At 44.4% G+C, this 15453-nt stretch overlaps 1 protein-coding gene across 5 annotated transcripts in view; it reads left to right on the top strand.

Moving 5' to 3' along the window:
- Rasgef1b (RasGEF domain family member 1B) overlaps positions 1–12724 on the top strand; it is a 510363-nt gene extending 497639 nt beyond the window's left edge. For all 5 annotated transcript variants that reach the window (XM_026785342.1, XM_026785341.1, XM_026785343.1 and 2 more), the window contains 8 exons: positions 658–753; positions 842–944; positions 2243–2322; positions 2934–3029; positions 7792–7887; positions 8425–8548; positions 9472–9544; positions 11485–12724. In XM_026785342.1, coding sequence (XP_026641143.1) covers positions 658–753; positions 842–944; positions 2243–2322; positions 2934–3029; positions 7792–7887; positions 8425–8548; positions 9472–9544; positions 11485–11509 — 693 coding nt within the window. In that variant the 3' untranslated portion in view covers positions 11510–12724. The remainder of the gene's footprint in view (positions 1–657; positions 754–841; positions 945–2242; positions 2323–2933; positions 3030–7791; positions 7888–8424; positions 8549–9471; positions 9545–11484) is intronic.
- Positions 12725–15453: the final 2729 nt, after the last annotated feature.

Genomic DNA, 15453 nt, shown 5'->3' with positions numbered 1-15453 from the left:
CTCACACTTCCAGATTCCAGAACACTACGGAGGGGAAATCAAGGTTGGAATTCAAGCAGCTAGTCATACCACACAGTCAGGAGCAGAGAGAAACGTGCCATCATTTAAGGAGAGGTTTTATGCCCTTATTTATTCCTTGGATGAAGGAAGGGTAACATTTTTGTTTTCTTATGTTGCTTTCTCTAAAAAATAGATGGCAACAAGTTTCTCAAAAATAAGACTTTTATCTTTAAAGGAAAAAAATGGAGTAGAAAGAAGTTAAGTACAGCCCGGCCTGTGCCCTTCCTCGCTTCCTTTGCTGTGCCCAGTAGCTTTTGCTCCTCATACTGTTTAGCACCCCTGCCTCAAGAAAATGGTGCCATCCTCAGTGGGGTGGGCTCTCTTCCCTACATCCATTAACAGTCAAGACAGTCTCCCACACACTGGCAGGCCAGCCAGATCTAGATAATTCCCCACTAAGAGTCTCTTCCATCGGATTCTCGTTTGTGGCAAGCTGGGGCTTAAAACGAGTCAGCAAATCCTTCTTTGGAGTTGAGGGTCTGAGAACTCACGACCCCAGAGGAACATAGTTTCTGGGGAGGGAGAGGAAGGCACTTCCAAGAGCGCATCAGCGTGTCGTGTATTCCAGACCTCATCTGCCCGTATTGCTCTCCACAGACTTGCTACAGTGAGCGGAAGAAAACGAGAAATTTAGAAGCTTATGTAGAGTGGTTCAATCGCCTAAGCTACTTGGTCGCTACAGAAATCTGCATGGTGAGACAGTGCATTTTTTCCTGCTTACTTTTGAGCTGTTGGGCCCGCGTACTGGGTTCTTGCCCGCTCATTGTCATTTTCCTTACAGCCCGTGAAGAAGAAACACAGAGCGAGAATGATCGAATACTTCATCGACGTGGCTCGTGAGTGTTTCAACATTGGGAACTTCAATTCCTTGATGGCAATAATCTGTGAGTATTTTTGTGAGAACACTGATTTTATGGGGCTTTCAAAATGTCCATTGAAAAATTTCTTTCCAGAGAAACACTGTCCTGAAGAAAACAAAAACAAGAAAAAAAGAAGGAGGAAAGAAAAGGAAATCTTTCTTTTCTGAAAACTGTGTTCTTTTTAATCTGGAGTAATTCAGAGCATTCAGAATGTTTTATGGAACCAAATTGGTGCAAAGATGCATATTCTTTCCTTAGTAAGCTTGAATTCATTGAATAGCTTTTGTTCATTTATCCTCCATTAAAAATCTAATGAGTGAGGTAACCCAGACCCAGAAAGACAATTATCACATGTACTCACTCATAATTGGTTTTTAAACATAAAGCAAAGAAAACCAGCCCACAAACCACAATTCCAGAGAACCTAGACAACAATGAGGACCCTAAGAGAAACATACATAGATCTAATCTACATGGGAAGTAGAAAAAGACAAGATCCCTTGAGTAAATTGGGAGCATGGGGACCTTGGGGGAGGATTAAAGAGGGAGTGGAGAGGTAGGGAGGAGAGCAGAGAAAAATGTAGAGCCCAATAAAAATCAATAATAAAAAAGTCTGTGTTTGTCACTTGCTCCAGCTGAATCCTGGAGACAAGTGAGTACAGCATCAGTTAGCAGCATCAACTTTTGTATTAAGAGAAACAGGTCATCAAAGGACAGCCTGTGGCCTAGTCACCCACTGTCTTGTTTCGTTTACTTAACTAGAGTTCTCGTTTTTTGAAGTGATTGAGAAAAATGGGGGAAAAAAGAATTTCTAACATACAAATATAATCTAAATTCAAACTTCAACATCTAGTCAGGTATGAAGTCTTCCGCCTTTCATCCTAACACGTAGGAGATGAAGGAGAAGGGTTTGGAATTCAAGTCTTGACTTCAAAGCCAAGTACAGCCAGTCTGAGCCTCTTGAGACCCTATGTCAGCAAAGCATAAGCCCTGGCATCTGTGCATAAAGTGTGGAGGACGGCAGCCATGGCCTGTTGTTTCTGTGATTCTGTGGCTGCTCACATGGTACAACGTGGCAGTGTCATGCCCCACACATGGCCTGCATAACCTAAAATGTTTACTGTTTTTATCCTAAAAATGTGCTCAGCCCTAGCTGAGAATGAGTTTGCAAGGAAATGGTGTAAAACTCGAGGCTGTTACCACACGTGCAGAACTCAGTTATTGATGCTTAGCAACGTACGCTTTTTTGGAGTCCAAGCTAGAGTGACTTCTTACATTTCTATTTTGATTTTCTTCTCTCCATGTGCATTTTAAACGGGAAGCTGGTATGAACATGAGCCCAGTCTCGAGACTAAAAAAAACTTGGGCCAAAGTGAAGACTGCCAAGTTTGACATTCTTGAGGTATGTGAAAGTCATGTTTCAGAGTTGAATGGAGAGAGCGTGCCTGTGATCTCAGCATTCAGGAGGCTGAGGCAGGAGGATTTTGAGTTTCAGGGCAGCCTGGGCAGAACAGCAAGGCACCACTCTGTGGTGCTGCCTCTTGATTAGGTAGGACTATCAAAGGAAGAGACTTTCAGACCCAGAGGTAGGAGAGGGATCTGGCTGGAATAGGGCAACACAAACTGGGTTTAAGGTTGATCCTTTTATAAATAGAGGCGGGCATTTTGGAGTGATTGATGGAAGATGCTGACTTCCCAATCACATGATTGTGTATGCCAGAATAGACCCAGAATCCCGAACAGTAGAGAGGTCAACATCCCAGTTTGCCTTGCACACTTCTGTGTAGCATCCTTAGCCCTAGAATAGTTATTCACCACTGTGCAAATTTGGTTAATACCAACAGCCCTTCCTGTATAACCCTGAGGGGTTGTGTGTGTGGAGTGTGTGTGATGGGTAAATCATACCTCTATGAATTCCCTAACTAACTTTGAATTTGTATGTATAGTTAAAGACATGATCTTGTAAACAGCTACAGTAAAGAATGAGTGGTTAATAACATTGCCTTTCTACAGCACCAGATGGACCCTTCAAGCAATTTCTATAACTACAGAACGGCTCTCCGAGGAGCAGCGCAAAGGTCCCTAACTGCTCACAGCAGCAGAGAGAAGGTATGCTCTGAAAAGTGTGGATTACTTGTTGGGGAGTTGCCGTGTTTTATACTGACATGTGAACTACTCCCTGGGGCTGTTTTTTTTGCCAGCTCAGATCTAAGAGAAGTGCATTTATACACATTGTATGCCTTGGCACACAAGGAAGGCGACCATAGAGCAGTGTTGAGCTGTGGACAAAGAGGAGTCACTTGGAATCTAATTTTGCATTGGATATTGTGATATGACTTGCATTATTGTGCTTTTGGTGTGTTCTGTAGTGTCTTCTCTGTGTTTAAGGCAGTGAATTAAGTCATGTGATAGGTGATTAATAGCATCAGAGAGTAATTTGGTTTAATGGAGAAAAGACATTTAAGTTCTGCATAAAGGAGCTCACTTAATGTAACCTTTTCTTTCAGAAGAATTAGCTTACCTCCTACAGTTCAGTCATTTATTCTCAGAAAGTAGGGTAGTTGCTCTAACATTAGGCTTGCTGTTACTAATTGGATATGTAGGTGGCATGAAAAATACAGGGGCAATTTCTAAAAAAAAAAAAAATGATCCTGTCGTCTGTCCCCTACCCATTAGTGCCACCCTGGATCTATGGAGTTCTGGATTCTGTTGGTCCCACTGGTCCATTTCTGTCTCAGTTCCTCGTGGAGGAAGGACAGATTGTCTGTCGTGCTGTTTGAGAATTAATGTCCAATTATGACAAACAGCTAATGCTGGTTTCTTAGTGGCAGCTGTTGTCTGTTTGAATTCTGTCCCCACGTTAAGTAGTATTTTCAACCATCTTGGGAAAACAGGATTAAAACATTCCCCGGCTTCTAAGTCACGTCCCCCTGAATCATCAGGCTCAAGAACTGTGACGAAATCTCCTTTTAAACATGTGACACTTCTGTCATCACACACGAAATACCGGCTCTGGTGACTCCTGAGAAACACTGCCAATGTATTCACTCTGATTTTTAGACGAGGAAACGTCCAGGTGCCTGAGAGTTTGCTAGGGTTTCTATTTTGCTGAAACGACCTAATCGGAAGTGGGTCGATTTTCTGAAGACGAACACATGTGTGGGAGGACCTCCACATCCTGAAGTGAAGGATGCAGGGAGGCTGTGAGACCACGCCTCATCTCCCTGTGGTGGACACTGGGCTCACACATGGCCCTCAGTGAGCAGTGAGCGGTGGGAGGAGGCTGTGGAGTCCTGTCTGTCTGAGGGCTGCTGCTCCATCGTCAGCCACCAAGAGTGGTCCCTTGTGCAACCCTAACAGTTGTTCCCAGAGAAGAAAACAAACCTAGTTATTTACAGTTTATGCCACTTAGGAAATTCTTCCTGCTTTGCTTTTAAAAGCCAGTTCTGCATAAATTTGTAGATTTTACCTTGTAGCTGATAAAAAAAAAATTAAGCAAGCTGATAGAAAAATAAGAAATAAGAACATGTCCAGCTAAATCTAGCCTTCATTAAACATTGAGGTTATTTTTCTTATCTTGAGCAGAAGGATTCCTTTTTTTTATTCCAAAGCAACGTCCCCTTTTACAGTGTCCTGGGCAGCATATCTTGAGTCATGGTCTTTGATCTTTTTCAAATCTCCAGTTTGTGTGGGCAGGGAGGCACGTTCCAGGTGCTTATTATGAAGCCAATCAAATCTTCTTCCACACAGGAGTGCTGAGGTGCTCTCTGAGTAGTCTCCCTCCCTGCAAGTGCTTGTGGCTCTGGGTTTTTAACCATGCCTCATGTGATTATATGGTTTTCCATCCCTTTGCTATTCTGTTTGTTTCTGTAGACTTGGCCCTCCTCATTAGCATCTCCTTCTAGACATGGAACTGATAATACCTTCAAGTACAAAGGCTGACTCTGAATTACCAATGTTTTGCTTTTACGGTGCTAGGGAGTGAATCCAGGGTTTTACCCCTACCAGGGAGCACTCTGCTATTCAACCATACTGTATGTCCAGCCATCATTTCACTGTTTTGTTTTTGAGAAAGAATCCCAGACAGGTCTTCAGCCTGTAATCCTCCAGCTTAGCCTCCCTGGTAGCTGAAATTACCAGCCCCAAATGAATTCAGAATGTATGTATGTATTCTACATGTATGTCCATGAATGTTCTGTCTGTATGCGTGCCTGTACTTTAGAGAAGGGCATCAGGTCCCACTACAGGTGGTTGTGAGCCACCGTGTGGTTGCTGGGGATTGAACTCAGGACCTCTAGAAAAGCAGCCGGTGCTCTTTACTGCTAAGCCAGCTCTCCAGTCCCAGGATTCAGAATAATATTTAAGGGGAAGTCGACAGTGTAGCTCAGTTGGTAGAGTCTTCGTCTAGGATGCACAAAAACAGTAGAGTTCAGTCCCCAGCACCACACAAAACCACTCGAGGTGGTCCATGCCTGAAATCCCAGCACTCAGGAGAGTTAGAGGATTTCGAGGTTACCCTTGGCTACATAGTAAGTCTTCAGGCCAGTTGGGAATATACAACCCCACCATATATATAATAGTTTATATATGGCTACCAGTCAGGAATATACGACCCTACCATATCTCTCTCTCTCTCTCTCTCTCTCTCTCTCTCTCTCTCTCTATCTTATATATGGCTACTTGAGAAATTTGCCCAGTAATAATATTGGCAAGACCTAATAGAAACAAGACTTGTTCTCTATATTTATCTCATAACAATCCTGAGTTATTATTTTCTTCTCCTCTTCACTGTTCAATTGGTTGTGCAGAGCTGGTGGAGACTTCCATGAGTGAAGGAGGAAATGAAGTTTGAGATTCCCTCCTTCTCATGGGCGCGAGACACAGCAGTCGAGTGCCCCATGGGAGGCTGGCTGTGTTGCCTAGTTCCTGGAAGAATAACTCTGTTGGTGGTAGAGCATCATGCAGGGACACTGACTGAAGGCAAAATTCACAGAAGGAACCCTTCTGCCTCCTGCAGTTTATAGGCTGTGAAGAGAACTGAGTCTAAGTACCAATCAAAGACAGTACCTGAGGCTCACAGTCCAGCCCCAAGAACTGGGGAAGCCCAGGAACTTCTTTCTTCAAAGCTGCTGCCCTGTCAACTACTACCCCTTGATTTTCATTGTGTCTCCGTTTCCCTGAGGCTATCCGGGGATGATGGGTGTTTATTGCCTTGTAAGAGTAAACTCTTCTTGGATAGTAGCAGAAAGCCGGTGTCTAGATGAATGAGCATGGTCATCCTCCAGAGAAATCCTGTGGTCACTGTCATTGAAATTTCACATGATTTTTCATGCACCCTGAAACCATTATTCTTTTGAGGCCCTCCCCCAGCGACTTAAAAATGTAAGGCATATGTCTCCTAGGCCATACCAGAAATAACAACACATACATTTAAAACAGAACAAAACCTACAAACAAAAACCTTGCATTTTGCCAGCCCCTGGCTTTTATTACTAGCCAGTTGTAGAGCCAGTGTTTTAGGTGCTGCCGGTTGGAGTCCATAGCCCAGCACCTCCCAGCCTAACGCTTCCTTGGAAGAGGTGGAGTTCAGATCTGTCTTGCTCTTAGTTCCAGCCCTGTGCCCATAATGTCAGAGGGGAAGGAAGTCCAGACACTCCCTGCTAATTCTGCTTTAGGGGCTCCACAGACAAGAACAAATACCATGTAGTCAAGGGTACTAGTAAAGTTGAGGATAAATTTGATTATCCTCAGAGATCAATGAAACGAAAATTTGAAAGGTGTTTTACCCTTTTGAAAATGACTTCAGGGGGAAACGGTCGGAGTTTCTCTCTAGAAGTGGATTGTTGCTTACTGTTTGTGTGTGAGCCAAAACATCGTTTTCACACCATGAGTCATGAGCTTAGGAGACTTCAAAGACCTGATCTTGGGGTTTTCAGAATTTCCCAAATAATCTGTTTGATGTATTATTTACATTGCAGAACTTTTTGATTCAAATATGTTGCCTTTGAGGGGAAAAAATAAAAGTTACTGTATCTGCACTTTGATCTCTGTTTGTGATGGACGAGATTAGACTTAGGGTCCCTTTAAAGGTTGCTCCTTTAGGCTGAGTATCACCTCCTCAGACCAAGGAATCAGGGCCAAGAAGTTATCATCAGAGACGCATACTGTCCTCTGGACAGTCTTTAATTTTATTTCCTACATTTCTCTCCCTCCCTTTCTTGAGGAGCATCTGTCTTGCCGCAGACGGTGCCAGGTCCTCCCAAGGGGTTTTTCCTAGACAGCAGGCACGTACATGTTCTCTGACAGGGCCAGGTTCCTTCAACAGGAAATGTAGCAACTGTTGCTTAAAACCTTCAGCTGTCACATTATCTTGAGCAAAGGCTTCAAGGATAAAACATAAAACAACAACTAAAAACAAGGAGAAAGAAAGAAAACGTCAACTAAACTGTAGATGTCTAAGTGGTGATGGAGCATTCTGGAGCACAACCAGGAGACAGGCCATGTGCCTTTAGGGCTTTGCTAGAATCGGGGGTCACTAAATGAATAGCGTCCTTTTATATACTTTCATTTTGGTCAGAACCTTTCGATTTTATCAAGTTAAACATTGAAGAAAATCAGAAAAACTGTACAAAAAGTATCCATCCACTTATCAATAGTGCTAGTCCCTACTGTGGTTGGGCCTTGATGACACTTGCATCTTGGGCTATGCCGTGTAAGGTAGCAAGTTTTGTCTTGCGGAAGTGCAGTGTACACTTGTTCATTGTGGCCTTCCACATAATCCAAATCCACATTGTTCCTTAATCGCTCCTGTCTGTAACAAGAGGTTAAATGTCTTATTTACCGAGGCAACCCTGAATCTGTTTCTTTCTAGATTGTGATACCATTCTTCAGTCTCCTAATCAAAGATATTTATTTCCTCAACGAGGGCTGTGCCAACCGTCTTCCAAACGGCCATGTCAACTTTGAGGTGAGTGTAATGAAGTAGGGTACGACTATCAAGAGGAGGGATCAGGGAGGATGGTGGTACAGGCTCGCAATCTCAACATTTATGAGGCAGAGGCAGGAGGATTACCACCACAAGTCTGAGGCCAATTTGATCTTCATAGTGAATTTCAGGCCTTCCAGTATTACATAGTGAGAGCCTGTCTCAAAAACCTAAAAATATTAAAATTAATGCCAGAGGATAGGAGTGGGAATGGTTTGTTTCTAAGTGTCCCAGTCGGTAGCAAGGCAGAGCCACAGCTTGGAACAAGCTTGCTATTCCCCTACTGCCTGTGAGAAATGAACACCACCAAGTAGCTTAGTAACCATGTCACCCATCAGTGCTGTCACCTGAGGGAACGTGACTAGATCTCACCCTCCCTACTTAGCAAATATAATGTTAATTTAAGCGAAGAAGAGTTGATCCCGGAGTTCCAAAACTGGGTACATTGCAAACGGAGTTGTGTCTTGCAAGCCCATTCATTCTTGACAATTGCCCTACAATTTTTTAATTCTCTTTCAGAAATTTTGGGAACTGGCCAAACAAGTGAGTGAGTTCATGACGTGGAAGCAGGTGGAGTGTCCGTTTGAGCATGACCGGAAGGTCCTACAGTACCTGCTCTCAGTGCCCGTGTTCAGTGAAGACGGTGAGGCCTTTAGGGCGTTCCTGCCCCGAACACCCCCAGATCCTGTCTATAAATGTCTCTACTTGGTTGGCTCTCACGTTTGAAACCAGGCCTCTGAGCTGATCCACCCTTTTCTTTCTTGCAATTTACCCCTAAAATGTTTTTAATCAGCCAAACACAGTGCATTTAAGCATCCTTCCTAATGCCTGTTCTGCAGTGATGAACTTAAGTAGAAAGCTATTAAGGAATAGTTCAGAAAGCTATGGGAAGCCTTGACTGTGAAAGCATTGGGCAGTGGGGGCAGGAAAAAAAGATTGCTTCTGCATAGGAAGATTCACCAGTCGAGTCTTCTGCAAAAGACCTGAGAACTTATTCTGCTGCACTGTTGTACCCTCATGGTGTATTGATGGTGTCTGCCCAACCGCCATTTTGAATTCCCATCGCCTGTTTTGGGGCGGGGGGCTGGAACTTGATTGTTTTCATCTCTATAAGTAAGATCAATACAGTTTTGAGATGTTGCTCTTTCTGATTTAAACAACATGCACATGGCCTTTATTAAAGTTCTGAGGCTCCAGGAAAGAGCCATGACCCTTTCCTTTGTAAGGAATAAAATAAACCTGAGTACTTCAACAGCACTGTATGGCTTGCATTTTCAAAGTTTTTTGCCTCATAAATTCTTGGGTGATGAAGTACTTTTTCAGTTTAGAGCCCTGGGGTTTTGTCGAGATGGCCAATCAGAAGCAGGGGTTTTGTTGAAGTGGCCAATCAGAAGCAGGTTTTGCTGAGCTGGTCAATGAGAAGTGCCGTTCGTTTTGTGTTTTTCCAGCATATCTGAAGGGTGTTCTGGAAGTCAGGCTTAAGGCAAGCAGGTCTTCCTAGCCATGGGGTCAGGTATCAGAAGGCTTCACTCACACCATACTCTTCTTTCCTTTGGTTGATTGTAGCTCTCTACCTGGCATCCTACGAGAGTGAAGGACCTGAAAATAACATAGAGAAGGACAGATGGAAGTCTTTAAGGTGAGTCTCAGTGCTTCTTGTACTAGTCTGAAGGCAGCGTCAATGTCCCCGCAGGAAAGCCATGTATGTACCTTGTGGGCGGGCGCTGCCTACCTCGTCATGTTGGCAGAGTCTTAGATTCAGTTCAGAGAATCTCTCTGGCCTGGGCCATCACTCGGTTTTATTGGTTTTCTTTTTTTTTTTTTTTTCTTGCACTGGCAGCTAATAGCATGACTTCAGTTTTTCCCCTATTATGTAATAGAATGTGAAACAGATTACCCCATGGTATACTAAAATAAACAAATTTTAAAATGCCATTTTTCTATCTTTGTAAGTCCAGACTTTATTGTTGACTAGTTCTAATCTTAAAACTCTATTTGGGTGAAGCAACAACAAAAATGCTGGTTAAAATTAAGGTCAGTTGAAGGTAGGGTATCATTTAACAGTCGGTTACCAGCCAGATACCAGCTCCTATGTGTGTGTGTGTGTGTGTGAATTTGAAGAAGTAGACAGATCAATTCTGCAACTCAGTATCTGAATTACACGTGAAATGCAGATATATTTTAAAAACCAAAACCTACCCATAATTCTTTTATTTTACTCTGTTCTGTGGCAATCAGTTGTGAGGTTGCAAATAGAAGGCTTGGCAGGAAAGAATGGATTGCATGCTCTCCCCATGGCTCTGTAGATTCTACACACAATATATGGTAACCAAAAAATTTGACGTAACCAAAGACTTCAGTGGGTGAAACCGAAAATGTGCGGTGAGAGAGCCGTGTGCTAGCTGAATTCAGGCATGGATGTGGGGATCTCTTTACAGTTGTATAAATTCAGAAATGTTCAGCAATAATGTTTGTCTGGTCCAAATGATTTTGAGGATTGCACGCCAGGCGTGTTGACATACGCCTAGAATCTTAGCTCTTGGGAGGCTGGGGTAATAGAATTGCGAGTTTGAGGCTAGCCTGGCCTACAGAGTGATTTTGCAGCCAGCCTGGGTTATAATGCCCATCCGCATCACCAGAATGACGCTGGGACATGACGCTGGGAATGACGCAGGTGCTGGCCAAGGCCTAGCAACCACAGAAAGGATAAAAATGTCAGTAAACTCTTTAGAATGGCAGTTCCTGCCTGAAACCTCATGTACCCGTTAGCTTTGAAGCAGTGAGCTGCTGTCCATAGATGCTTTTCCTGCTATTCCTACATTCAGAGCACCAGTGCAGACTTGGGCCCCCAGCTGAGGGCAGACACCTACCTTATCACCTGCTGTTTCCCTTCAGTGATCATAGAAAACACGGTGGAAGTTGCCTTTATCCTACTAAGTAAACTGCGCTGGCGAGTTTTATGTCAGTTTGACACAAACTAGAATAATTTTGGAAGAGGAAACTTAATTGAGAAAATGCCCCCACCTGCTTGGCCTGTTAGGTGGTCTCTTAACTGACAGGAGAAGGCCAGCCCATTGTGGGCGGAGCCAGCCATGGACTGGTGGTCCTGAGTGCAAGCCATGAGGAGTCAACCTGTAAGCAACACTTACTTCTCTGTTGCCTCTGGTTCGAAGTCTGACCTCTAGGTGCCTACCCTGACTTCCTTTGACGATGGCCTGTGATGTGGAAGGTGTCGGCCAAATAAACCCTTTCTTCCCAGGATGCTTCCGATCCTTGTGTTTTATCACAGCAACTGAAGCCTAAGGCATAAGCCTGGCTATTAGGCACGTGTTATCATTAATGGTGTTCACCTTTTGTTTTAATATCAAACCACTCAATCAAACAACAGCAGTGCTTTGGCTGTCTCCATTAATAACTGTTTAAGGGTGTAGCAGTTTTCCTGCAGGACTACTAAGACTCCAGACCTTGATTTCCACCCATCGTTTCACTATGTGAAAAGACATTGAAAATATAGGAGAGATGAGTATTAACCAAGGCGATCTGAGCCAATACAAGTATCCTCTGCCTTCTGCCTTACAGGTCCAGCCTGCTGGGCAGAGTTTAACATATGGGACCTACTGTTGCTGTTGTTGTTGCTGCTGCTGCATCAAACAGACCCTGGAGGGCCTGGCCTTTGTTTTCTGGCATCTAGTACTAGGAACAATCAGTGCAGACCCTGAAAGCAAGCCCAACTGCAGAGCAGATGGAGAACTCATTTCCTACAGACAACAGACGCACTCAGAGCGTGGAGACCGAAATGCTCATTGAAGACACTTGAGAAAGAATCCTCTAAAAGTCCCGGCTCTGCCCATGATTCATCTCCTGGAATTTCCACGTGAATCACAGCTCTGCACCTGGATGGAGTTTTCTTTTGTGTGTGTGTGGTTGGTTTTTTTTTTTTTTTGGCTTGAACATTTGCTGCTAATGGAACTTACCCAGCCAAGTGCTGGCTCTATGGAAGTCCATGTTTCTTTGTTAATTTAAATGAAAAAGGGAGAGAAGGGAGGAGAACCCACACACACACCTCAGTTTGGATCCCAGACCTCTGCTTGAGCCAGCAGTGTCCTGGTGAGGATGAAGACTGGGTGGATGTCCACTGCCCGGGGACCTTGTTCCCATAGTGTGTGCAGTGTGGTCAACGTCTCTTCTCCCTCTTCCCCGGAGGTTTTGAGTTGGCTGCTGGTTAGCACACTCCTCCTTGCCCGTATAAGTTATTTAATATAATAATGAAGCGCAACACTGTGGTAGGAAAATAGCCACTAGGGAAACAGACAAACGAAGCAGAGTTTGGCCCGTTGGACTGCCCATCCTGCTGGAAGGACGGACGGTGTCTTCTTCGCCCCTCTGAGCTGTTTACAACTGACCCCTGTGTTCTATAGACGTATTTTTCAGTAGTTTTTGTTTTTATTGTTACTTAGTTTCCCATAACGTCCCACCCACCCCCATAAATGTAAATGGTCTGACATTAAGGGTCTTGGGGAAAAAAAAATTTATGACATAACCATATTTGTTTTTAACTAACTTATTGTTCATTATTTTCTGGAGCCTGTTGTCGATTACTTGTGTAAATGAGGAGGAAATTGGAAAAGTGGCCTCCTCCCCCAGTGAACAAAGCTAATGAGAACCAGGTTGCTGGTAGCGCAATGGTCAGTCTCACTGTGAACCAGTTCACCTTGTTAACATCTAATAGGCCTGTAGTTGCTCTGAAAGCAGCCCTCAGACATGCTCTAGGAGAAACTTTAGAGTAGTGAGCCCAGCTAAATAAAAACTCACAATCCAAGTTCCAACCCCAGGCGTGTTCATTGACCTCTCTGATGCTGTTTTGAGAACCAGCATGCCTTGCGCATGCATTGTCTCAACAGGCCTGAACCAAGTCGTCCCTTGACAACGTCAATACATTTTACACTCTGTGGCCAAGAGGTGTGGCGTCTTTCTTTGCGTTTTGGACAGAACTGTGGCTGGGTGGGCTTATAGCTAGAGGTTACCCCACTGGTTCAGAATGTGTGCACTCCCGAAGGAGGGTCTTAGGACTATGGGCATGGATGGATATTTGTGCTCTGAAAAGAAACCCTAGCAAGCATGTTTCAGACACTTCTAAGGTGTTTAAGCACAGATTCTGCCACCGTCATTCCCACCCTTAGGTGCACAACAGGAAATGTGAATATTCTGATAAGTTGTCGAAGGCCGAAGAGCTCTAATGAGAGGCACAGGGTTAAACTAGGCCTTTTAATCCAGAGCCCAGGCGTTAACTCACCAGGGTATTCCAGGCTTTTGTACCCTTGCAGATAGCTTGGGGAAGCTTGTTTCCCTGAAGATTTTCAACCTGCAAGACTGGCGTGGGGCCTCTGTGATGCTGGGGTCCTGGATCCATTTTAGACTCCACGCATCCTGGTCTTAGATTTACATTGGTGAAAGTGACTGAGAATTACACAGGAGAGCCAGCACTGTTGAAAGAGATCTTACATTTCTCAGAGAAGTGGACAGGACATAGCCATGAGGACCGGAGGGGAATCAGTAGGTGCAGGAGGCAGAGAAACAGAGGCCCTGCCTTATAGGAAGGCTTCTTTGGGAAAGGCATGGCAAGGCAAACATTAATCTCTAATTCCTGGGGCCTGGGGTGGTCCTCAGATGCCCTGAAATGATTAGGACAGGAGAAATGCCACATGGGAGTAGGCGATGGAGAGGGCCGGTGGAACAGACTAGGAATTAGTCGGGGTGCGTATGAAAGGAGTCCCCTGCACCTTCACTCTCTGCAGGCCTGTCTAGCTTTGGAAGGGCTTGCCTCTCACCAGCCAGCCAGGTTCTTAGGATGCTAAAACATCTTACAGAAAACGTTAAAATGTGATGACTATACCTCTTCAATACTGTCCCATTCCCTTAGCGTTGTCTTCCCCTGGCCGCCGTAACTGTAGCTGACAGTAGCAATGTTTATATTCCATCCCTCTATGGTCAGGGGTCATCCCCTCTAGCCAGTTACTTGTTCTCGATGGCCTATACAGGTAACAGGTTGAAAAACTCAAAAAAGGAATGACATTTTATGCCGTATGGAAACAATGGGAATTTTAAATTTCCGTGTCCGTAAATAAAGCTTTAAGGGACCATGGTCATGCTAGCCACTTACGTGTGTCTCTTGTGGTTGTTTCCTGCTGCAATCACAGTGTTATAGTTGGGGCAGAGACCAGATGAGTCCAAAGCCACGTGTTTACGCTCTGTCCCTGTATGGAAAGTATACTTGATCTAAGTAGTTCTTTTCGTTCAAGTTTTCAAAACCGCTACCCTTGTGACATGAGATACCTAAATATGGCCACTGATCTTATTTTTTTTCTAATGCGGTCTTATGACTAGTGATTCTGAGGCAGTTTAAAGAGAAGGTTTCCTGTTCTGTTTTACTATCCGAGTGAGCCAGAGGTTTAAACCATGTGGAAACTTTCGTGGACTCTACTGAGTATTTCTCCCTTTTGTGCCACGTGTGTATGTGTGGCCTTCACAGGAGTTCAGTAGACACATGTATGACCTGTATGGCTGGCTGGAAGCCCACGTACAGGCAAGCGTGAACAGCACCAGGCGGCATCAGTAGTTGTGTTGAGGCATGCCTGCCACACATTCCAAACCTACAGGGCTTTGAGCTGGGGCCTGGCTGTGTTCACGTGTGTGTGTGTGTGTGATGTGGGTAGATAACAGGAGAGTGTATCCCTACTTGAAATAACCCCTTGCTTTTGAGGACCCAGCTCAGTGCGCCAGGGGGTGGCCCATGTCTAACAAAGATACTGCAATTAAACCTGTTGTCGCCTTTGTCTTGGAACCTCGGCTACTTCCAAGTCTACCCCTCTCCTAGCACCCTTTCTCTTTGGGCACATTTCTGCTGCTGCCCTGGTCCTTGTGTGAGGACTCCATCCGCAGACAGTCAGCTGCTCAGCTAGATATGGAGCTGGAGACGATGAGTGGCCTCCACCATTCACGGGTGGTTTTTGTTTCACCCGTGATTCTCAACACAAAACAACACTCGCCTCTCTAGTCTAAGGGTAGGAGACTGCCAGACCGAGAATGAAGCAGTTTAGGGCAGTTTTCTGCTATAGCTGAGGGTTCAGAGGTGACTACTGACTAACCGTAAAACTCAAAGATATGAAGCGGGGAGGCCATGGACTTTATCTGCCTTGCAGAAAGTTGAAAGGCAAAGGTTGTTTTGTTTTGTTTGTTTCATGTATGTGTGTGTGTTGTGTGTGTGTATATGTTTGTGTGTGTATGTGTGTGTGTGTTCGTGTGTGTGTGTTCATGTGTGTGTGTATGTGTGTATGTGTGTGTATATGTGTGTGTGTATGTGTGTGTATGTGTGCGTGTATGTGTGTGTGTGTATATGTGTGTGTGTGTTCATGTGTGTGTGTGTGTATGTGTGTATGTGTGTGTATATGTGTGTGTATGTGTGTGTATGTGTGCGTGTATGTGTGTGTGTATATGTGTGTGTGTTCATGTGTGTGTGTGTGTGTGTGTGTGTGTGTGTGTGATTAGATT

Source organism: Microtus ochrogaster, linkage group LG1 (genome assembly GCF_000317375.1).
Source record: "Microtus ochrogaster isolate Prairie Vole_2 linkage group LG1, MicOch1.0, whole genome shotgun sequence".
Taxonomy (NCBI): Eukaryota; Metazoa; Chordata; class Mammalia; order Rodentia; family Cricetidae; genus Microtus; species Microtus ochrogaster.
This window is presented reverse-complemented; position numbering and strand designations above follow the sequence as displayed.